Source organism: Tuber melanosporum (genome assembly GCF_000151645.1).
Source record: "Tuber melanosporum whole genome shotgun sequence assembly, scaffold_79, strain Mel28".
Lineage (NCBI taxonomy): Eukaryota > Fungi > Ascomycota > Pezizomycetes > Pezizales > Tuberaceae > Tuber > Tuber melanosporum.
The window spans coordinates 127,150-149,853 of record NW_003299127.1 but is presented as its reverse complement, the minus strand read 5'-3'; the positions used below and the strand labels follow the sequence as shown (position 1 = coordinate 149,853).

At 47.9% G+C, this 22,704-nt stretch overlaps 6 protein-coding genes; 3 read left to right on the top strand and 3 right to left on the bottom strand.

Moving 5' to 3' along the window:
• Positions 1-6,396: 6,396 nt before the first annotated feature.
• Positions 6,397-7,510, bottom strand: GSTUM_00011019001 (uncharacterized protein; the record flags this gene model as incomplete). Its single annotated transcript, XM_002841658.1, has 6 exons — positions 6,397-6,873; positions 6,922-6,978; positions 7,035-7,105; positions 7,150-7,337; positions 7,390-7,437; positions 7,491-7,510. 6 exons carry the CDS (start codon positions 7,508-7,510, stop codon positions 6,397-6,399), a joined length of 861 nt encoding a protein of 286 aa, XP_002841704.1.
• Positions 7,511-9,548: 2,038 nt separating this feature from the next.
• On the top strand, positions 9,549-11,558 carry GSTUM_00011018001 (uncharacterized protein). XM_002841657.2 has 6 exons: positions 9,549-9,772; positions 9,840-10,008; positions 10,076-10,108; positions 10,182-10,255; positions 10,325-10,678; positions 10,780-11,558. Exons 1-6 carry the CDS (start codon positions 9,651-9,653, stop codon positions 10,943-10,945), a joined length of 918 nt encoding a protein of 305 aa, XP_002841703.1. The 5' UTR covers positions 9,549-9,650; the 3' UTR covers positions 10,946-11,558.
• A 2,111-nt stretch (positions 11,559-13,669) lies between these two features.
• Positions 13,670-17,596, bottom strand: GSTUM_00011017001 (uncharacterized protein). XM_002841656.2 has 4 exons: positions 17,117-17,596; positions 16,822-17,054; positions 14,048-16,671; positions 13,670-13,992 (listed from the first exon to the last, which is right to left on the bottom strand). Exons 1-3 carry the CDS (start codon positions 17,278-17,280, stop codon positions 14,075-14,077), a joined length of 2,994 nt encoding a protein of 997 aa, XP_002841702.1. The 5' UTR covers positions 17,281-17,596; the 3' UTR covers positions 13,670-13,992; positions 14,048-14,074.
• A 1,158-nt stretch (positions 17,597-18,754) lies between these two features.
• GSTUM_00011016001 (uncharacterized protein) lies at positions 18,755-20,004 on the bottom strand (the record flags this gene model as incomplete). Its single annotated transcript, XM_002841655.1, has 2 exons — positions 18,755-19,945; positions 19,978-20,004. 2 exons carry the CDS (start codon positions 20,002-20,004, stop codon positions 18,755-18,757), a joined length of 1,218 nt encoding a protein of 405 aa, XP_002841701.1.
• Positions 20,005-20,106: 102 nt separating this feature from the next.
• Positions 20,107-21,643, top strand: GSTUM_00011015001 (uncharacterized protein). XM_002841654.2 has 8 exons: positions 20,107-20,646; positions 20,719-20,757; positions 20,836-20,847; positions 20,944-20,975; positions 21,049-21,065; positions 21,151-21,162; positions 21,261-21,375; positions 21,449-21,643. The coding sequence occupies exons 1-8, from the start codon at positions 20,604-20,606 to the stop codon at positions 21,536-21,538; spliced, it is 360 nt and encodes a 119-aa protein (XP_002841700.1). The 5' UTR covers positions 20,107-20,603; the 3' UTR covers positions 21,539-21,643.
• Positions 21,644-21,910: 267 nt separating this feature from the next.
• Positions 21,911-22,616, top strand: GSTUM_00011014001 (uncharacterized protein). XM_002841653.2 has 3 exons: positions 21,911-22,059; positions 22,137-22,205; positions 22,275-22,616. Exons 1-3 carry the CDS (start codon positions 22,012-22,014, stop codon positions 22,434-22,436), a joined length of 279 nt encoding a protein of 92 aa, XP_002841699.1. The 5' UTR covers positions 21,911-22,011; the 3' UTR covers positions 22,437-22,616.
• The last annotated feature ends 88 nt before the right edge of the window (positions 22,617-22,704 follow it).

The window sequence follows — 22,704 nt, the reverse complement described above, 5'->3', positions numbered from 1 at the left end:
CCCAGCCAAACCGAAGTCAAACCGAGTCAGGAAAAGGTAAGCAGAGCTAGCTAAAGCCAGCCCCACAGGTCTGGCAACAGGCACAGACTGAACGACGGGCAAGAGGCATCCCCAACTGACGCGACAAGAAGGGAGAGGGTGAACGAACAGAAGCAGACAAACAGAAGGTAGGCCCCACTTGCAATGGGTGAAGCCGCCAACTACAGACCACAACCAAACCACCCAAACGCGCAGACAATGCGAGTGTCTGGCAGCCAATCGTCCCACACCACCCCAAGTAGCAACAGAGGACCACTCTAGGGGGTAAGACTTTTCAGGGTCAAAGCCATCCCCACTGTAGTGAGGAGGAGACACCTGACTGAATCACCGTAAATGCCGCAAGGACAAAAGCTCCAAGGGAACAGCAATAAACAACATCGTAGAATTCCGACCGTAGAAACGAAAACGTAATAAAGAGGGGCTGGGCGGGTACCGCCCTGCTGCCTGAGGAATGATGCGGCCGGTATGACAAGTTGAAACTTGAGAAGGTCATCAGTCTAACCCAAGGGCGTTTTGTATCGCGAAAACTAAGGACTCCGTTAAAACCCAACAAAAGACATGAGTTGGCCCAAAGAAGAACACGGGTGATTCCCCCAAACACAATGTTCCATCCCCCCAATCGAACGCGAAACCTGCGAGTAGACGATAGACAGGAAGCCGTAGACATTTTACCAAAAGGGGCTCGTATGCGACCGTGATGAAGAGCTCGAAGTGACAGCATCATGAGAAACTATCAGGCAACGAAACGAGAAGCAAACAAGTAGTCCGCCACGCAACACCTAATAGAACTCAACACCAAAGACCCCAGGAACTACTGAGTGGACTCAGATATCTCCCCCAGAATCTAAGGCATCAAGGCCCATCATGATGGCGAAAGAAACACTCGGGGCGAAGCGACGGCAAGGACGAGGAAAAGTACTTAGAACAAAGCATGAAGAACCTATCCTCCTCAGCTGCATCGGCCTCCTTATATAGTATTCTTCCCACCTGTAGTCATGTGACCCAAAGTGGTCACATGTGCGAAACCAAATCATAACAAACTAGTCATGTGACCAAAGTGATCACATGCTCAAAACCCACGACCTCATAACGAGGTCATGTACAAAAACTCATAAACCAATCATAACACAATAAACAAGTCATATGACTCGACTTAGTCATATGTGCGAAACCCTTGACCTTATAATGAGGTCATGTGCGAAACATAAATCATATGCGCAAGGCTTACCTGCAAGGCACACTCGCAAGGCATACCCGCCAGGCGCATGTCCCATGACTCATATTTGAGCCATGTGCGAAAGCATCACAAATCCCACACATAATAAATCATATAACCCGAATGAGTCATATGTGTGAAACAATAACATACCTGTGACTCATAACCATGTGTCACGTGAAAGCCTCTTTCATGCCCAGCCACGTTTGTGACAATATCATATTCACTAGCACATCTTAGCTCTTAACAAAAAACTCTATCCCATGGACTGATGAGAGATACAGATTCCAGACCTTCCAACATGGGTTAGTAAATTTCACTAGTCTTGTGTTTAGTCATCCAGTAAAATAACCTCACGTGTTCTCCAAGGAAGGAATTTGCCTAAGTATTCCCACCAGCAAAAAAGAGTTTCAAATGTCGAGCCATACTCCGTGAGCTTCCAGTTCACTCAAACTCAGTTCCTATCCTGACTGAACCTCAAAAGCGTTCATTCTCAGCTGAGCCTAGTAGTGTACCACTGGTAATTTATAGTACTAGTATTAGGTTAATAGAATATCCGTACATAGATTCTAATATACTCATAGAATAAAAAGAGAATATTACGAATGCCACGAGAGCCAGAGCTAAAAAGACTTACCAAAGACGAAGTCAAAATATTTGATAGCCTTCCTGAGCTACCAGCCTTCGATACCTACGAAAGTCCATTTCCTCCCCACTCTGCACTCCCAATTCTCCCCTCGCCAATAGCCAATAGTCTTAAACCATTAGAGATCTTTGATCGCTTTATCAGAGAAGATGGATTAGCACCAATCATAAAGAATACACACCAGTATACTGGAATAAAGCAGCAAGGAGAGGACAAAAACCTAGTAGGAGTTAAAGGAGATGAGCAGAAGGTTATTAGCCATTGTTGGAGTCCAGTTAGCCTTCCAGAGATAAGGAATTTTATTGGGCTTCAGATATAGATGGGAATAAATTGCTTACCGGCAATTGAGGACCATTGGCAAACTGAAATATGCCATCCGATCATGCGATATATGTCCTGCAATCACTATCAGCAAATTAAGTACTACTTTTATATATCTCCACCAGAGGATACTTATAAGCAAGAAGATTGGTGGCAGAAAATGGAATTTTTAGTCTCTCATTTACAGCAGCAGTTTCGGCAACATTTTTTACCCTCACTCAATCTTTTCTTTGACGAAATGATAGTACTGTGCAAAGGGATTCAGCATATACGATCAAGCTTCCTGGAAAGCCCATAGATCAAGGCTATAAGATCTATGTACTTTGTGATTAGGAATATACATATCTGTTTTTTATTCTATTTTGGAGTTACTGGAAATGAAGTTAGTAAGGTTACTCAGACAACATCCTCTTATACCCATATTAGTAAAGAACGATCACTAGTACTATACAATCACAATAGTCGTAAACTTACCAAAAGCGAAACCCATAAACTCTCTACCAGTTTCTCAGCTACTGCTCAGGCAGTATGTCATCTAGCCTTTTCCTTACCTTTCCAGTCCTATCAATTTAACATCTATATAGATAATTACTTCACAAGTATACCTCTATTTTGCCATCTCCGAGATCATGGCCTCGGTGCAACTTGAACAACACAAGCAAACCGTCCAGATTTTCCTTCCACATTAACAATTAGTAAAGATATTACAAAAAGAATACAGTAATGGAATCACCTATCAGGAGTGATAGTGAACGGGGTTTGTGCTGCCCTTTGGCAGGATAATAATACTGTTTGATTTCTAACTACCATTCATGACCTTCATCAGCTTGTTCTCAGTAATCAGCGAAAAACTAAAAACCAAGCACTAATGCCTCCATAGCACATAAGCCATTCGCCACTCACGAGCATAAAAAACTTCTTCCTATTCCAGCATTAGTGGACGATTACAACCAGTATATGGGGGGAGTGGATATTGCAAATCAGTTGCGAAGCAATTATCCATGTCACTAAAAGAGCCAACGGAATTGGCTCTCCTTATGGTTCTGAGCTCTTAATACGGCTATTACAAATACATACCTTATTGCTCACTCACTCCCTCCCACGTGCGAACACAAGGCCTTTCGCCATGAGCTTGCTCTTAGACTCACCGAAAGTGGATGGTCTCAACTCTATCCTCTTCTCCATCTATCATAATCAGAATCCAATTCCTATGTAAGATTGAAAACATCACTTCCTCCTTTCCACCTTCGCACTACTAGTGACCACCAGCGGTCCCCCTGATCAAACCAGTGGCAGCTTTGTTGGTACTGCTGCTATAAAAAGCTCCGTGGTGATCCCAAGAATCCTCCTCCTGCCTGTCCAAGAAAAGAGCATCTTCAAGCCATTGAGGTCAGCGAAACTGCAACTTGGTACTCAAGATGTCAATTACCTTTGTGCCTAAAGAACTGATATTTTTTGGATTTTTACACTGTACACTCCTGTTCCCCGAGTCCTCATACCCTTTCTTGTACTCCAAGAACTCTACCCATTCATAACAACAGGACAGCAAGAGCAGTTATGATAGTATGAAGCCTATCAGGATATTGGCATGGAATTGTCTTGTTGTGAATTTGATATCACATTTATGATTAGTAATGCTTTTCTTGCTGGGATCTCCAGCTGCTATTTCCCATGTTGGAAGGTCCGGAATCTGCATGTCTCATCAGTCCATGGGATAACTCGAGATAATACGGTACTCACGGCGTCGCTAAGACCCTACCTAGCACGCCAGAGGAATGGCCTTTCTCGGACGTCCATGGCATTCCCGTTAACCTCGAAACCCTTTGCTTATAAATACTTGTATTCTACGACACTCGAGTAGATCCATGTGCTCGAACAGGCGTTCTAATCGATTTTGCCCCCGTCGCAGCGGCGGGTTAGGTAATTCCTATGTATCAATTTCTGCGCTCTCCCCCTCCAAAGGTATTCCAATTTTAAGAAAAGCCGAGTTTTCCGGGGCAGGGACGTTTTTTACCCGCATTATTTCGTGGCTCGCAGAACAGGAGTCAAGTTCTAAGACGGGAGGGATGCGATAGCTTTGAGCAAAGCAATGTTCTGGTGTGGCGACAACCACAAAGTGATGGACATGATCAGATCGTGCTCTAAAAGGGGTATCATACTGCTGGATGACACTCGAGTATGCTAGATCATGATCGATCACTCTATCTATGTATATCTCTTGGGAATCATGTAATATCATCTATTGGTATACGGTACGCTCTGTCTACCCACACACCCGATCACCTATTCTCAACAAGACACTCTCTACTGTTAATTCTTTGACATACTGCGGTACTAGTACACTTTGAAATTCGCTTTATCAAAATGTCCTCGCTTTCGTCATCTCCCATCCCCTTGGAAGTGACAAAAATGGGATCGGATACTCAAAGCGAACAGAATAGCGGTAAATTTCCGTGGTACTTTGTCACTAGTGATGGACATGAGCATGCTCGGGCGGATTATGAGGGTTATGCTCGAGCATGATCCGATCGAGAGGACCTCATGTTCTATCATGATCGAGCATAGTCGATTATGATCGGTTTTTCTCCACTAGAGTTACTTTCGTATTATATGTCAAAATGTGATTGAAGATTTAAGTAGCTTTGTTCAATTCCACTTCCCACTACCGACACTCTAGTTAATAAAGCCAACGACAATATAGTGCAGAGATTTGTGTTTTAAAGATATTTCGCTAGCTTGAAAGCACGAGATATGGTGATAGCACCCTTCATTTTTGCTACGACTCAGAAACAGTTTGCTCGAGTGGAGTGGATGGAGTTGAGAATTTGAGATTTTCGCGATGGTGTGACTGGTTTCAATAATTCAATTGCACCACTGTCCCACAACTTAATCTCGACGAGAGTACCCGAGCACTGCGCAATAATCAGGGAGGGTGAAGGCCAAGATGAGAAAAGAGCAAGCTCGGAGATGAGGCAGAGATCCCGCTGCGTTTCTGGGGTTGGTGTTAGAGCGGGTTTGCCATCGGCCTGGCGACCCCCGTCCCCCTGAGCACAACTACTCGTACCATAATACGGTTGAGTTATGATACATTCTCTCAACAGTGAAAAAATGCACTAGCAGGTATGATACCAACAGCTACAGCTTTGCTTCCTCTACCATAATCTTCCATGCTCTATCGCCGAAGAATAGCTTCGCTTGTAGTGTTGCAAAATCATTCTCCAGGGCAACCCTGTGGGTGAAAAAGAAATCATTGCCGAGAATACCAACTTCAGCAAAGCGCGAATGTTGAGGCTCCCGGTAAACAACGTGATCACGTCCAACAATCCTGATAGCAGTCGAAACGCCCTCACGGATACCGAAGAGATCACTGGTCTGAGCTGCTTGCAGTCAGTCAGCCACATAGGAGAAGATCTACCTGAGCCGAGAGATATGTCAGAGGCGAGCCTGAATCTATGGAAAATAAAACCCAATGAGCCTTGCCCTCAGAAGACATGACATCAGCTGGAAAGATCGTGCGCAAGTTGATGCTGTAGAGAAAGCAGTCACTGATATTGGCCACGGTATCGGTCTCTTGCCTAGTCGCTGGCAAATGACGAGGACTGGGTATGGTTCTGGAAGCTGACTTGACAGCTTGGAGGCGGAGGAGATTGAACATTTTAGGGCTATGTTATCCGGGATTTAGCTAGTTAGAGAGAAAGTGATAACGTCGTTCGGGTATGATATTGTCATGATAGTGCCTTTATGGTTTGAGGGCTCGAGGCAAAATACTGGTATGTCTAGCTGGCTTCTGGTACTAGGGAGGCCATATTTGGGGTAGTCTAAAGCTCCGGGAAGTATTTCATCGGTGTATCACACTTCCCACCGGGTCAGAAGAAGATTTCCATCAAGTGTTTTTGATTCACCGTATTAGGCACGACTGACTTTGCCGGGGAGGCAAGGGTTAATTACGAAGACTAGACCGAGTGGAACCTGGGGGGAAATTGGCAGCCTGAATAATCTAGGTTGACAGATCTCAGGACTAGTTTATTGATGAAATCCCTCCAGTAGTCCACCACCACCACTTCAAGATGTTGCACTCGTTAAGCTCAGAAGCTGTGTGCTAGTCAATGTTTTTTCGCTTGGCTGACCCAATTCCTGGAATCTATTAGGAAACCAAGAACCCAATTTTATTTAACTATGGTACCACCTTTGGTAATTCGCACCCCGTACTTTGCTCCTGCTTGACATCTTGTACAACCATCTCCAGTGCCTCCAGTGCCTCGTCCAAAGTGCATTTCTCCCGTTGTATGTACCCAGCGTGCATGAGAACCGGCAGTCTTCTCAGCGTCCGTCCCGAGAAAGAGGTGCATCCATTTGCGCATCGCCACAGCCTACTCGATGGAGCACTTGGCTGTGAGAAAATATTCATTCTTGCCTCTTCCGGGCAGGGTATCGGCCTCTTTGTACACTTTAGCCAAGAGAAGAAACAGAACAGGCTGTGGAATACTTGTTCCTCAATCAATCCGCAACGTATGAGTTCATTTAAGCAAGTCCTTAGTATTATGTAGATGGCACTAGCGGTTGGAGCGTTAACATATTGTTTGATATCAGCTCTATCGAGAAAGGCCGTATCCATTGCTTCTAGAAGGTTGGACGTTGTCAAAACAATTACCTAGGTGATTTCAAAGGTTAGAAACTCATTGGCATCGTTGAGGAGGACTTTTGCATTATGCTTATGGCGAAGCTTGTCCAATCCAGTTAACAGCGCATTCACAACCTAGAGCCCTTATCAACGAGCTTGTCCCCAACAGTCGAGAGGCTGGGGCATTAGACCCTAAGAGAGTCACTAGGCTCATTCCCACCGGCAGCCGATTTTCTTGCTGAGGTTAAGGACTCCACCTCGTCTTTGAACATCAGCGAGGTTTGCAAATATCAGTACTTGACTAACCAATTAACAGAACCACGAAAGTATCGTCGTTCTCTAATGTCTGCGAAATATCATCAAACATCTTTCCTACGAGTTTCCCAGACTCGGAAAACCACTTTGAGAATAGGTTGTGGCTATCAACCTCCACCAACTGAAAATCCGAGAATCTTTTGGAGAGACGGATTGATAGTTTCTGTGCCAGCGCTCGACTGTACCCCATCAGTTTGTGCCACTTATTTATTTTTGATTCATGGATTGTACCAAAGGCTTGTTTTACCGGACCCGGGAGGGCCGTGGAGTAAGATTAACCTTCAAATTTAAGCTATTGTAAACCTGCCAGGACATCAATAGAGCGGACCAACCTATTCCAGGTAATGCACATAAAGTTAACCCCCTTGTCGGCAAACAGTACTACCAACACACCCAGTTAGACCAAGAAAACTACCTTTCTACCCTGAGTTGGATGGAGCCAACTTACCAATGGTGGAGATGAAGTGTAGTAGCTTAGTTTTAATATCCGGATCAAAGATCAAACTACCCAATTAGCATTTGCATACTCGACTCATTCCTTAAAGCAAACTCACAACTCCCAGAGCCCATCCAAGGCCTTAGAGGGTAACTCCATAACTCTTGCCGAAGGATGCTCCTCACTCTCGGCAGTAGATTCTTCACTCAACTGTGAGGCTGGCTGTGAGGTCCGGAGATGCAATTTGTATGCATTTATATCCAATTCTACTTTCTCCAAGTAGAGAATTTTGTCTGTGGATCCGGTTGCCTCAACAACAGAGATAGATTCAACATGCTCCGTGAGTAATGGTGAATCTTCTGAGATATATTTAGCATCCGCTAATGGGAAGAAAGAAAGAAAAAGGGGGGGTCATGAGACGTTACCAAATGATTTTATCTCTTGGGAGATGGACAAAGAAATAAAATTGCTCTGTAGCCAATCATGAACCCATCGAGATACAGAATCCAGGCGGATATTTGTAGAAGATAACAGTCGAACTTCAACATGTACGATCACGGAAGAAGGCATCCCGGAGAAAAGAAATGGCAGAAATACGGGTGCGGAATGGTGATTCAATGGATTGCAGTAGTTCGGGCGTGTATCGGTGTGGGCTGTGTTTGTCGTGTGTCGTGCGTAGACAGAGTCTGCTCTGGCTACCCAGAAATCAGATTTCCACAATAGTTCCTATCATCACAGCGGCTATGCGTAATCGTTGGAACTGCCAGCCACAAGGTGGCCATATAAGTAACGAATATAATATTTTGAAGGATGGAACAAACCCCATTATCCTCAACCCTCCCTTATCGGCCACCTATCATGGAACAGGGTGTTGGCCATGCCTACATTACCATGCATGACCAAATACTTGCATCCAAACAAACCAACATTGGAAATGCGAACAACCGAAAAATCAATCTCGGCCACTACACTTTTCGCCGCGACGCAGCATGTAAGGCTCGCATGAGGAACCTTTCTACACAATATTTTTTATTGGGGACCCCAGTGAGATCATATGACATCACTCGAGTCTCACAGGAAACGAAACAAACTGGATCTCCCGGGTGGGTAGTCTGGACCTTTTTCTCGTCGGAATTTGTGGCAGACTGTAGCTGATGCACGAGTATTGGACTGGCAAGCGATGACTACCTTGAGGAACCAGTTGAGGAGCTCTTTTATTCTCCACCGTGGTAGCCTCGCTGCAGGTGTGCATGGATGAGTTGGCATCCTGCAAGTGGATCATTACTCGAGTACAGTATGATACTCAATGAACGCACCGCACAGTAGGGTACAGGTACGGCTCTCGGGGGCTCGGTCCTCGTGATGGGCACCCATTCCACTGACTTGCACCGATATCCGACTCGTCAGAAGTATGAGGCTGATGTCGCACCGATCAGATCATAAATCTTTGGAAATTATCCGGGACGGCAACACTCATCAGTGTTGAAACTCCGATGCGTACTACTTTCACCGAACCATTTATCGCCCATCAAGTCATATCACCAATACCGATATCGGTACCAGAAATATCACAGTATGGTACAGTACGAGTAGTTTGGCATTTCAGTGCATACACTTTTTATTCCCTTCTTTTACTCTGCGGTAGCCCTACCCACAGCTCAACTCATATCCATGGATCCCCAGTGGATTGTTGTTGCTGGCGCGAGCTTCTCGCTAAGGTTTAGCGCGACCGTCTTCGCCCTTGGTGCCCTTCTGATCCGAGAGAGTGCATGGGAAACACAACAGTTGCCGTGCAGGCCCGGAGCGTGAACAATGACTACCGGCAACTGCAACAGCGGCCAAAAGCACGACACACCCCCAAAGAATTGTTGCGCTGCACTCTTGGCTTACCTCTCACTACACTGCGACATCTCTCAAAACGATTGACTTACTTGTGCATTTTTTTTCCTTCTTACTTTCCCTTCTCGTCTCTCCATCTGTGTTCCGCTCTTTTCTGCCCTCCTATCCCCCCCTCCCACACCCACTTCATTCCCCCCTCCACTTTTCTTTCAACCTCATGTCTCTCTTTGGCGCTATTTCCTCTTACTCCTCATCCGCTTATTCACTCGCCAAAGGTACAATCGTGGCTTCGACTGGGTTGGCGGTCCTGCTCTCCGGATTGCTTTATTTTAAGCAAACGTTTGTTTCCCCTTTGTCGCGCCTCTTGCCCGGGCACAAGAATTTTCTAACAGCCGTTCGGATAAAGGGAGCTCATATACCCCCGCTCAATCCCTGAGGGATCTAGGACGAAGGTGCCAACACCGGACGAGTTTGGCGTGGAGAATTGGGAGCATGTTGAGCTCAAAACGCCTGATGGAGAATCGCTCAAGTGTTATTTTCTTAGGGGTCAGAGGAGAATGGATATGGGTGTAACAGTGCGCACGCGCGACCGGACTTCTCGCAAAGCTCTTGTTTGAATCGCGCTGATCCACTCAACTTTAGGTGCTTTTTATGCATGGGAACGCTGGAAACATCGTAAGAAATTCCCCCTCGCCCCGAAACAATTGATTTGCGGGAAATATTTATTGATACAAGAGTGCGCAATCAGGGCCACCGCTTGCCAATTGCTAGAGTTTTCTCCGAAGAGATGGGTGCCAATATCTTTATCCTTTCATATCGCGGGTAAGTGTCCCTTATCACCCGCTAAATCCTACTTGTTCCCCGCCACTAAGATACGCGATTGGGGGCCAGGTATGGGTTATCGTCTGGGCGCCCGTGCGAGAAGGGTCTCAACGTCGACGCACAAGTGGCCCTTGAGTATCTACTCAAGCGCAGTGACACGAAGAATAACAAGATTGTAGTCTACGGCCAATCTCTAGGCGGTGCGCTCTCCATTCAACTCGTCTCGCGCAATCAAGACAAGGTGCACGGCCTGATACTCGAGAACACCTTTCGCTCTATCCGGACGCTCATCCCAACAGTTTTCCCACCAGCGCGATTCCTCGCGAAACTCTGCCACCAAATCTGGCCCAGCGAAGCGACATTGCCGCAGATTGTGGATGTGCCAGTGCTTTTCCTGAGTGGGCTGAAGGATGAACTCGTTCCGTGAGTTCCACATGTTTACCTTTCCTTTTCCCTCTACGCCCCCCAAATGTGGCGTTTTTTCCCATTTTGCTAACGAGCTGCATTCACGCCCACACACACAGACCATCGCACATGAAAACCCTATTCGACATTTGCAGGGCAAAAAAAGTCTGGAGAGAGCTGCCCGACGGAAACCACAACGAGACCGTCGCTCAGGACGGATACTTTGACTTTATCCACGACTTTATCCAGAAAATTCGCAACGGACACACCTCGGATTTGAGCTAGTGAATTGCACAATCAGTCACAGCTTTCCCGCACTGAAATGAAAACTCCTTTTAATGCCTGGAACGAGAATCACGGACCGGCGTTTGCGTGTGTCGTAAGTGTGTATGCGAATTTCCTACGGGTGCTGAGACCTCACTCAGTCGGTGGATGATGGGTGGGGGGGTGTTTGGCTGTACAGTACGAGTGAGTAAGTATCGGTATACATACTGATGGCTAGATATTTTTAATAGGTCCTTTCTTCTTATCTATTTTTCCTTTTTTCTTTTCCTTCTGCCTGCTTCCTCCCGCTTCGCTTGCCTTTCCAGGAAACTTAGGTTCTGTTCATCGGTTGAATTCCCCTATGATACCTTGCTTTTACTCGTACTTCTCATTTACTTTTCCATCTTGCTTTTCCAACCCGGGGCGTCGTGTTGGAGGAGGGTAGGGGAGGGGGGCATTCCTACCAGCGCGCCGATTTGTACACCAATTCACACCTACGGTACTTATGATATCCTTTGTATTTTTTCTTCTTCCCTCTTTTTTTTTTCTGTCTGGCGGGTGGTGGCGGGTGATTTACTGTGGTGGGCGTTCAAGCACATACATATTAGTTATAGTAGTTAGAGTTTCTCCTCCATCCACACGTGCCGGTACGGCACGAGTACTCGTACTCTACCTATCGGTGCCGCGGGCCCAACTTGCTGTGAGTTTGCGTGCACAAGAGAACACACGGAGCGCTAGCCAGCCATTGTCATGACTAAGAAATCGGCACTCGAATAGAAATAAATTTAGGTGTCAGTCTGAAACTCAGTCGCACCCCACCATCCCTGATCTCACCCAACCGGATACATCTCGCTGAAGGGCAGAAATTCCGTGGGATCCCAACCAATCCTCACCGAACCGGAAGCAAGAGTATAAATATTTGGATCCCTGTGGAACTCGATGCACTTTCACTCCACAGTACCATACCGGTATATCGTATCCCGTGGAAAAAACCAGGAGCTTTTTCTACTGGACTTTCTATAATAAAACTCACCACAACAGTAGTACGAGTACAGTACAGTACGGTACTGGTACTGTAAAATCCAGCGATATTGAAGGGGGGACAATCGGCAATCCACTGCACCGAGCCGCAAGTACCGGCACGAAGTATCACGAAGCGAAGCCACTCCTCTCCCCCCTACGAGTACTGTACGAGTACTGTACAATACTAAGATGAAATTGAATCTTGGCAATCCAGGGCAAATTTTCAGCTCGCACGTTGTACGAGTACTAGTACTTGTTCGTACAGTTTACCGGGAGGGTGGAAGTAGACTAGTGACTTTTCAGATCTCGTTATCTTCTTATTAATCAGATCTTTGTTGATCCGGGAACTTTTTTTTTTCTGGTATAGTATTATCATACTCGAGTACCGGTACCTTAACTTTATGGAAAACAGGGGTCACTTGCCACCTACCGGTACGAGTACTACAGGGTACTGTACGTGTACAGTACAAGTACAGTATCATACCCATAGCATTTTTCCCCTTCAAGATGAACTGAGTCATGTCGCCGGAATTGGTCCGAGGTCACCTAACTTGATTTCTTCGTACTCGCTCTCTCCCAGAACAGGGGGTCAGGTGACGTATGACGAGTTCTCGCGACATGACCACGACCACGATGGGAGTAGGTTTGTTAGTCAGCAATTTTCTCGGGATTCTTGGCGCATGACTGACGCATCCAAAACACCATTCCCAATTTTTCAACAGTGGGTCTAGAAATGTTTTGATGGCAATCATAACGGTACTCGAGCCCAATTTCTCGGTCAATGTATCATATCCAGAAAGTTTTTTCTCTCCTTCCTTCTTCAAGAGCACGACAGGCACATATTGAAGGTCCTATTTACTAGTCCAAATTTCCCGAAACCACGTATTGAGCACATCACTCGACGGGATTGGGGGTGTGATCATTGACCAGATCCCCCACCCCAAGAACTAATCGGCTTCTGGGGGGAGGCGTACTCAACCGGCCGGGAAACTTAAATCCTTTTCCGGGAAGGGATACTATATGAAATCTGTTTCGCCACTGGGTGGGGGGGCGCAGTTTTTTTTCCAATTCCTCACAGCCACGAGTTGTGATGATAATCTACGAGTTTACGGGCAAGACCGGATTACATAGCCAATTCATTCGCAACTCACAAAATTCCTGCCTCGTGCCCGTTGCGGAGGTTTTTCTCTCTCTCCCGGACGGTGCCAATGCCTTTCTCCTCGCGGCGGGGCGTGAACTGCGTGCAGTAGGTGCACCGCCACAACATTACTAATATTATCATAAATATAATCGCCGGTTCCAGCTCCCGCATGGCTTAAACTACCGGTACGAGTAGTCTCTGTGGCGCTCGGTTAGCCAACCGGCGTTACAGTGACTTAGCCCCCCCGGACTTGGCGACAAATGACGACTCATTGACGAGCGAGTGAGATGGTGTGAATACCGCGGCACATGGCCCGTTTTTTCCAAAGAAAGGACTTGTGATGGCGTGGCCGAGTGGGTACGAGTACTCGTAGGAAGAAGGTTGTGGTCGTTGAGCGGACAGAGTGAGGGGATAGAGGAAGGGGTGGGAAAGAAAAAAAAAGCGTATGATATATCCGATAGTAAGGGCCTTGCCCATTTCCGCAAAATTCCCAAAGACTCAGTGTGGCGTAACCTTTCTCCCACCTAACCAGCAGTGCAGCACTGTTTGACTCACAAAACACATTTTTCTCCGACAGCAGGAAAGCTTAAAAAGTAGGATGATAATTTTTTTCTCTCATTTACTAAATTATTATTTATCGACATGACGCAACCAAGAATACAAAACAAAGCGAGCCACCAACGCCCCGATGAACCTGTGTATACAGAAGTAAAAGGAAAAGTAGGAGGAGGGATAATAATATGTAACGTGGTCCAGAAGTACACCTTCGTGAGTAACGTAGGAAGGCGAAAAGGGAAAAAGGTAATAGTACTCGTAATAGTGTCTTGGGGTGGAATAGATAATCATGTAATGGCCGGGGAAACAACAGGGCATTGCAAGGGTGGTTTATAAAGAAGAAAAGGAACTAGCAAGAAGAATGAGAAATGAAGAAAAATGAGTGGAGTATGATAATATGATACCATAAGAATAGGAAAGGCCAAAATGCCCTAACCACCGCCACACCACCAACTAGGTCTTGCTCTAATACCACCATTCCGACACCCCCCCCGAGAAACCCCCCCTTTCCCGGTCCATTCACCGGCAGTGGCAGTAGCAGCACTCTCCCCACTCCCCGCCACCGCCTCTGCCCCCCCCATCCTCGCCCGGCACATGCCCAACCACTCCTCCACACGAATAGTCTCGGGATGTGCATCCCCGAGGGCACACCTCCTCTCGACGAGTACCTCGCGCATGACCCTCTCTGCTTCGGGGAACCTAAACGAATCCACTAATCCTTGGGCAAGCTTCTCCTTTACTAAAAGCACATGGGAGTTCCCAGCGGGAAGGATGACAGCCAATTTAGCCACGGTGGCCCGGAGGATATTTACCGCACCAGCGACGTCTCCAATACCCATGAGCGCGGAGGCCTGGTTCACCATAGAGAACGCGGTATCCACGTGCTCATCGCCGAGCACCTGGCGGGTTTCGGCGTACACCGTTCCCGCAAGGTCCTTCGCCGCGGCAAAGTCGCGACTTTTGAGGAGTGCGTTGACAAGGTTGTGCTTGGAGGAGAGCGTGTCCGGGTGCTTTCCCCCGAGCTTTTCTGTCGAGAGGTCCACAGTGCGGCGGAGGATTTCTTCGGACTTCGCAGGCTCGCCAAGGGATAGGTATGTCGTGCCCAGGCAGTCCATGACGGAGAGTGTCTCTGGGTGATCTTTTCCGAATAGCTCCTCCTGGAGGGCGAGGACTTCCTCTAGGATCGCCTTGGCGGGCTGGTAGCAACCTTTCTTCTCGAGAAGTGTGCCGAGCAGCTTGTTTGCTGATATGGTGGTGTGTCGGTTCGCTACGCCCTCCGGCTTCCGCTGCTGCGCTTCTAGTACGCTGTTTGCGATTTGCATCGCCTTGTCCAATTCCCCTAGCCTCGATAGTACGTGGCCTAATTGCACGAGTGAGGATAAGGTCTCGGCATGGTCGGCCCCGTGCACGATTTTACTATGTTCCACAGACTCCTTCGCCATGGCTAGTGCGGCGGGGTAGTCCCCCTTGGCTAGGTACACGCCCGCGAGATTGTGCTGTGCCCTGACGGTAAGGGGGTGCGTTGAGCCAAAGAATTTGTGGAGCTGGTCATAAACGTATTTGTGCAGCCCCATAGCCCTTGTGTCTTTTCCAGTGGTGGTGTAGAGTGTCGCAAGTGCGCTCACGGCGTCGAGAGTGTCCAGGTGTTTGCGACCAAGGCGGTTTATTAGGTTCTGGACTTCCTGGACTTCTAGATCCCGTAGATCATTCCACCAGGATTTTGTAGAGTAGCGGATGGCTGCAGCGACCCACTCGGTAATCTCTTGTGATATGGTAGCCTGGAACGGGGTTGCTGGTGGTTCGGGTGATGGGCTATTGTGGCGGAGGGGTTGTGAGAGTGATGGGGAATGATGTGACGAAGCGGGTGACGACAACACCGATGTCAGCGACATTAACGACGGAGGCGACGACGACCGCAGGCTAGAACCTCCGGCGTTGGTCGCTCCAGGAATATACTCATTTCTCGGTGCCCCCTCGTAACTCTCCCGGCTAGTGCAAGACAGTGGTCCATCCTCCGGGTTCCGAGTGATCGGTTCACTGAGTACTTCTGCAGGGCCGGGGCCCTGTACTGTATCACCTCCCGAGAAGTCACCCGCACTGGGCGGCTCGGGCCAATAGATATCGTTCAAGATCGGTGCGGGACTTTCCCCCAGCGCCAGTGCCAGAATCGAACTTTTTCGTTGTGTTGGCTGCCCAGGTCCCCATACCACGGCCGGCGATGGCGGGCTCGTGCCCCATTGGACTAGTGGTGGAGGTAATGTACCTGATGACAATCCCGCTTGTAGTGGTAGTGATTGTGGTGGTGAATATGCCTCGAGCTCCGAGAATGATGGCAAGGAGATATTTGAATCCCGTCGCTCAGGAGGCGGCAGCGGTGGTAAGCCACCGCCCAAAATTGGGCCTGATGGTAGCGGTTCTGGCGAGGGTGAACCCGCACTGCGTATACTGGGAACCTGAAACCCAAGTCCTGGCGAGCCCGCTTCACCCGACGTGCTCGAAAGAGACCTCCGACGTTCCATAGGGATAGGGGTAGGAGTGGGCATGCTTGAGCTCCCATTTTCCTCCCCGTCATCTTTGTCGATAAGGTTCGCTGGTTGAGCGAGTGCGTCTGACGGATCCCCGTTATCACCGTGCCGTGAGGTCCTGCGTGACTTTCTATTATCCACTGTGTCATCAGCATCGGAGTCACTCCTGCGGCGCTTTGAGGCTTGCTTCAGCCCTCCTACGTTTACAAGGGTGGGTTTAGAAGAAGGCTTTGCGTAGCATTCGTCATCATTTGGCAGTTGGTAAGCGGCCCCATCGTTTCCATTTTGTTCGGGATTTCTCGTGGTGGGAATTTCCGTTTGTGCCACGTATACAACACCATCATGGGCTGGTACTCGCATTTCCGGGAGTTGTGGTGATTGTGTTTTCTGCATATCCACCGGTGCAGGCTGTCCTGATGCCTGGAGTTCTGGTTGTGCGGGGAACCCAGCATCAGGTTGCGACGCTAGTGGATCCGCTTTAGGGTCCCAATACTCAACACCTTCTGTAAGGTAGAGTAGTGAGATCATAAGTTAGCAATCGTTGCCACGATGTACAGTATAAACATCCCCAAACGAGCGAGGTAGTCCAAATAAAGAATAAAAAAGGTAAAGGTGTGAGAAACAGGTAATAGTCCAAGAATAGATTTACCCACCAATCTCATAATCAATCTCTCCCTCAATCGGGGCGTCGGGTCCAAGCATATTGAACCTTTTCCTTGACCGGTCAATCCTCTCGTGACTGAGGGGTTTACCGTTGAAGGAAAACTTGGTGCAAAGTCCTTGCGCAGTCCGATGATCCAATAACCGCACGATGGCTACCATTTTATCTCGGCTAAGATTCTTCTGAATGTCCCATTTTCGTATCTTTTTCTTGTATTGTGTCTCGCTACGGAGGGTCAGTCACTGTTGATGGAGCACTAAAAGGCTTGGAGCAGGATGAATACATACTTTGCATAGAAGCCATATTCTTCTGCTAGGTGTTGTCTTATCATTTTGAGCGTTTGGCCCTGCTCTATGTAAAGATCTTCGAACACACCTCTGATACCTTCCCATTCGCAAGCGGCGATTTCTCTCGTGCGAAATCTGGACTCCCAGGACATTGAGTCCGACATTTTGGGCGCTTTTCGCGGAGGGGGCTGCTCTTTCTCTCCTCCTTAGCCTAGAAGTAGTGGGGTCGAGGGCATAAGCAAGTTCAATGTGCCAGGGAGCTATATATAACAGAGCAGTGGGGTTGTGAAAGCGATAGTTCGGGGTGAGAGGAGCTCGGGACCCAAAGAGATATACCTGGCTATTGAGTGTGATGCGTAAAGTTGGTGGCAGAACAACAAAGGTATTTGAGAGGGAGTAGTGGGCGTGTGGTTATGAGAAGGAATGGGAGCGGTGGATGTGCTGTTGGAGATCAGGGCAGGCAGGGCAATCCTACATGTGCGGACTATTGATATACTAATAATGTGGTGGCAGAATCCAAGAAATACACGAGTACCTTATACCCGCTTGATATCATGGAACTCAGCAATACGGTAATGTGCGCAATCCACATCCGCCTTATATGCAACACCTGAGCATAACACCGTAGCTTTTATGGGCCCTATGACATAGTTGACTGCGATACCCTCTCACAGACGTTAGAAGAAAGAAAAAAAAGAACATGTATCATAGTCGAAGGCAAAACGGTGGGGGAAAAAGTCAAAAGAAAAGAAGAGAAAAAAAGTAACAACTCATTAGGGTAAGGCGGTTTGGGGTGGAAATCTCCCCCAATCAACATACTGGCGAGGCTACAAAATCTCTTTGGATAATAATTGCGGTATGGGACCAAAAGGTCCCCGCATGTGACCCGCAGGAATTCACAGGAACCAGCGCCTACAAGTACTCGAGCACCGGTATGGCACTTGAGCCGCGCTATTCCTTGTATTTGTATCATAACGCTGGGATCATAACAACCACCGCGCACACACATCACGCTAGGATCTTTTGTGGATCTCTCTCTTCTTACTTTTTTTTACCCTATTTTCAGCGTTGGGTTCTCAAATTGCACTCATGATGGCGAGGTGCTTGTGTGGTTTGGAGCTCGGGTGAATCATTCGGGGCTCATTAAATCTCGACACTGGACGCTTACAGTAGTTCTATGAAGCTCAGGAGATAGTATGAGAATTGTTTTCCCCTTGTTCGGCTAGAGAGCCCTTGTTTTGGCGATTGGTGGAACGGTTTGTTCTCCCAGAAAGAGTAAACATATGCGGACTGTCATATTATCGCTATCGCGGGCTTACTAAGGTTTTACTCTCCGCCGGATTAAGTTGGGGGATACAACCACTTTGCCCAGAAACGTTCAATTATCGTGACAACCACAACCATTATACGGTATAGGACGGAGATCTGTGTTTTTATGGCCCTCATTTTGCCTAGGAGCGCGAGATCTGGTAATAGGGCCTTTCATTTTGAGAGTTTGGGACATTCGCGATGGGGTGGCTGGTTGCATCTCACTGCCCCCACATCATAATCTCGCCATGAGTACTTTTCGCTCGCTCGAATGTTTGATAGGTACAAATGCTCCGACATGACGTCTCACTCGAATGATGAAACAAAGTTTCAGTCAAATTTTACTCGCTTCCCTTTGCCCTCTATGATTGCACCAGTGCGCCGTGAGTCGTTCGAATAGGCAGTCCCTGGATTGTATGAGCGCTTCGGGTTGTCAAACTTGCTCTTCTTCTTGGTACGAATAGGCTTCGTGTCGTTTTCTTGCTCTCTAACGCCACCGGTGGCGGTGAGTCTGCCTCGAGACCCCATGAGCGCTATAGGAGCTCCTTTGGTGACGTCCTCGTTGTCTTGGGCATCCTTCTCCTTCCCAAAGCGCTTCTTGTAACGCACGGAAGGGTCCTCCCCGTATTCCATCTTGACTTTCCGGCCCCCAATGAAACCTCGTTTCTTGCGCAACCTATTCAGCTCCTCCTCCTCCTTGCCCTCGGCAATCTCGGGGTTTGTTTTGTCCTCGGGAGAGAGCCCTAGCATTGCCCTCTTTACACTCTCCTCGTCTTCGAAATCAACGAACCCGAAGCCTTTGCACTTGCCCGTGTCCTCAAACGTTGTCAGGCGGACTTTTACAATCTTGCCAGCGAAGGCAAAGTGCTTTGCCAGGTCCTCCTCCTTCGTGATAAAGTCTAGGTTGCCAACCCAGAGAATCCTGCTTGGTGGGTTCTTGCTCAAGTCCGCGCCCACTTTGATGGCCGAGGTGGGGGTTCTGGAGGAGAAGTCCTTGGCATTTTTGATGAGAACTGGACGGCCGTTCCATAAGGTCTCCGTCAAGATGAGTGCATAGTTGAGCGATTCTTGGTTGGAAAAGTCCACATAAGCAAAGCCTTTGTTACGGCGGGTTTGCGGATTCGTTGGAAGATTTATACGGGTTATTCCTACGCGCGGAATCGTCGAAGGAGGCTTGGTGAAGAAGGTCTCTAGGTCTGGCTTCGTTACTGAAAATGCTAGGTTTCCTATCCAGACACCCCACTTGGAGCGAGATTGAGATGCATGTTCGGGGAAATTTTGGGATTTAGGGGCTGTAGCGGGGGCTGTGATCGGGGCTGTAAGGGCACTAGTGCTAGCAGAACTGCCAGTGGAAATAGATGTAGCGCCAGACTTTTTGAGTTTTCGTAGAGCCTTCTTGGATGGTGGCTCTGGAGCATTGATATCAATTTCTATATCCTCCACAGCGGTATCTCGTTTCCGCTTCTTAGATGGAGTTGAAGTGTCGGCCTCGGCGGTCTCCTGGGTTGTCGGTTCCTCAGCCTTGTGCTCTGGCTGTGCACTCGCACTCTCACCATTGAGCTCAGGTTTTCGTTTCTCATCCTTTTTACCCTCTATGTCCTTCCTCTCCTTCTTGTCCTTCCTGTCCTTGCCCTTTCCGTTCTTTTCCTTCTTCGGCTTCTTCCCTCGGGTCTCGGTAGGCTCCTCTATCGCATCTTCTATTTTGGCACCACCCGCGTTAGGTTCCTTGTTAGGTGTCGAAGTAGATATTTCTCTTTCTTTTTTGTTTCGAGCCATTGTGAAGGGCGATTGCGAACCGTAGTTGTGGTAGGTGAGGTCCTCGTATGAAGCGGGATCTCAACTTGGGTCTCGTAACTTTTTTTTCTTCTTCACCCAACATCTTGGCGTGACCAACCCTAATCCTCAGCCTGGGGACACATTATGGTATGATAGATGACTAAGCGGGCTCTTGGGGATAGGTGATTTTCGAGTGGGAAGGGGGACAAAAATGCCCTTTAGAGTAAGCGATTTTCCAAAATAACGTAGTCGTTGGTCTACAAGTACCGTAGCTAGCGTCATCGACTACCGGTAGTCTGTAAAGCCCACCTTAGGCCTCGAAACCACACTTGCACGATATCCTAATCCAACCTCAACTCACCCCATACCACTATCCATTAAAACACCCTTCAAGAACTCCAATATGTCGAACAAGAATCTTAAGGACCAGCGCCGCGCCGACCTGAGTAATCCTCCCTCACACATAATGCTTCAAAAACACAACGCACAAAGGAGGGAAGCAAACTGACAATATTCAGTCATTCCATACGTCGCCCCGACAGCCAAAGCCAACGAGTGTGCGCTTCCATCCCTTCCTTCTTTTTTTTGAACTTCCACAACCTAGATTGCTAACATATGACATGTTTTTCTAACAGCCGATATTGCCGGTACGATACGCACATCCATCACCTTTCCCCTTGCTAGAGTTTGGATGAAGGGTGGGAGGAAAGGAAGCCATAAATGCTAACCCCCGGGAAAAAAAGCCACCATGACAAGCACACTTCCCATGGCAGCCGTAAGTCGTCTCCCTTTCCTCGTCAAAAGATGTCTAGATTGGCTGACGGAATGCAATGGATGGAATGGATCAGATGTTCACCCGTAACAAGTTCTGTCATTCCCCCCCCCCACTTGGTACCAGTTGACAGCCTGAGCCTTATATATTGACTGATGTGAAATGTTTGTTTGTGCAGGGTTGTCGGATGGTAATATTTTCTTCTCTTCTTCCTCAGCCTTCTTTCTCCCACCGAACGTCGGGGTGGGAAGGGGAAAAGCGAAAACGAAACTAAATATGTTATCATAGGACTGCCATGATCTTCGCGATACAAGCCTGGCTCAGCGAGACACCTGCCCAGCTTGCGGGCGGTAAACAACCAGGGTACTTTGGAGTGGGAATGAGTCTTATGGCACTCGGATTTGTATGCTACTCTCCCTCACTCTTGCCTAATTTCCTGAAGAAGGCTAATATGTAGCAACGGTGCAACACGATAGGCGTACCTCCCACTCTTCATTCCAAGCATGGGTACCGGACCTTTAGGAATGGGCAGCACAACGGCCCCGGCTGAGGCCACACCTGCGTGAGAGTGCGCACTCAATCACACTACACTTGAAATGTTGTCACAGCGAGATTTTTAAAGATTCAAAGCACATGTAATAATATTATCATAAAACTATAAAAACCAATAATATCCGACCGGTGAACTTTTTACAGAAAAATTCTCCACCGTGTGAAAACCCCTAGCCCTGGGCTGAGCATTCAAAAGAACCTATGATATAACTATTATCATAATTATGATAGAATACCATGTTGTAGCACCTATGCTCGAGTACATTGTACCGAAAACGTGCTGTGTCCCAATCATCCCTGCCAAGACAAACCCCATCCTGGTTTCAGAAAGGGGAAATCTGTACACAATTTTAAGCCGCAACCACCACTCACCACAAGTAAGTATCCTCATCGATTATCGACAATACCACGCTCATTACTATCGTACCACCCCCAACTACCTACCACTACAACAACAGCACCACTACTACTTACCGCCCATCAAAAAATGACTCGTGCAACAGAAACCATTTCCATCGCACTGCTCCTCAGCTCCGTAAACCTCTTCCTACCTACCCCCCCCCCTTTATTCCCCCATTCCACATATCATACTAACCTATCTTTCCAAATTAGCTCTACCTAGCAGCATACCTCCGCCTAATCCCCTTCCCGGACAAGATCCAAGAGGAGATTATCCCCGTCGTAAAGCCCCTCCCCATCCTCTCTTCATCCTGCTGGCGAGAAAAGCGACTAATGTGGAGGGATGTGCAGCTACCGTTCTGGGGACTCGTCTCGTTCGGTTCGTACCTGCTTTTCTCGCTTGGGTGGGGTATTGTCACGTTTCGGGATACGGAGGAGGCGTATAAGGAGCTTGTGGTTGAGATTGAGACGGCGAAGAGGGAGTTAAGGGGCAAAGGGGTTGATGTTGATTAAATTTTTGTTTCTCGCTATGTGAATGTGGGGGAAGGGGTTGAAAAGTTGGTTCTTTTGTAGATCCGGCTATCGTGGTGGAGTGGGGAGAGGAGGGCTGTTATTAATGAATGAGGGGTGGGGGGAGGAGGATGAAGTGGCGAGTTAAGGATATCTTGAATTGAAGTGCTCTATTGGCGTCTACAATTTTACAAGTACGTGATGGGGGTGGTCCTAACTGGAGCGACTCGGGGGCGCAAAGTTCTTCTAGGGAGTAGACTGAGCGGTGAAC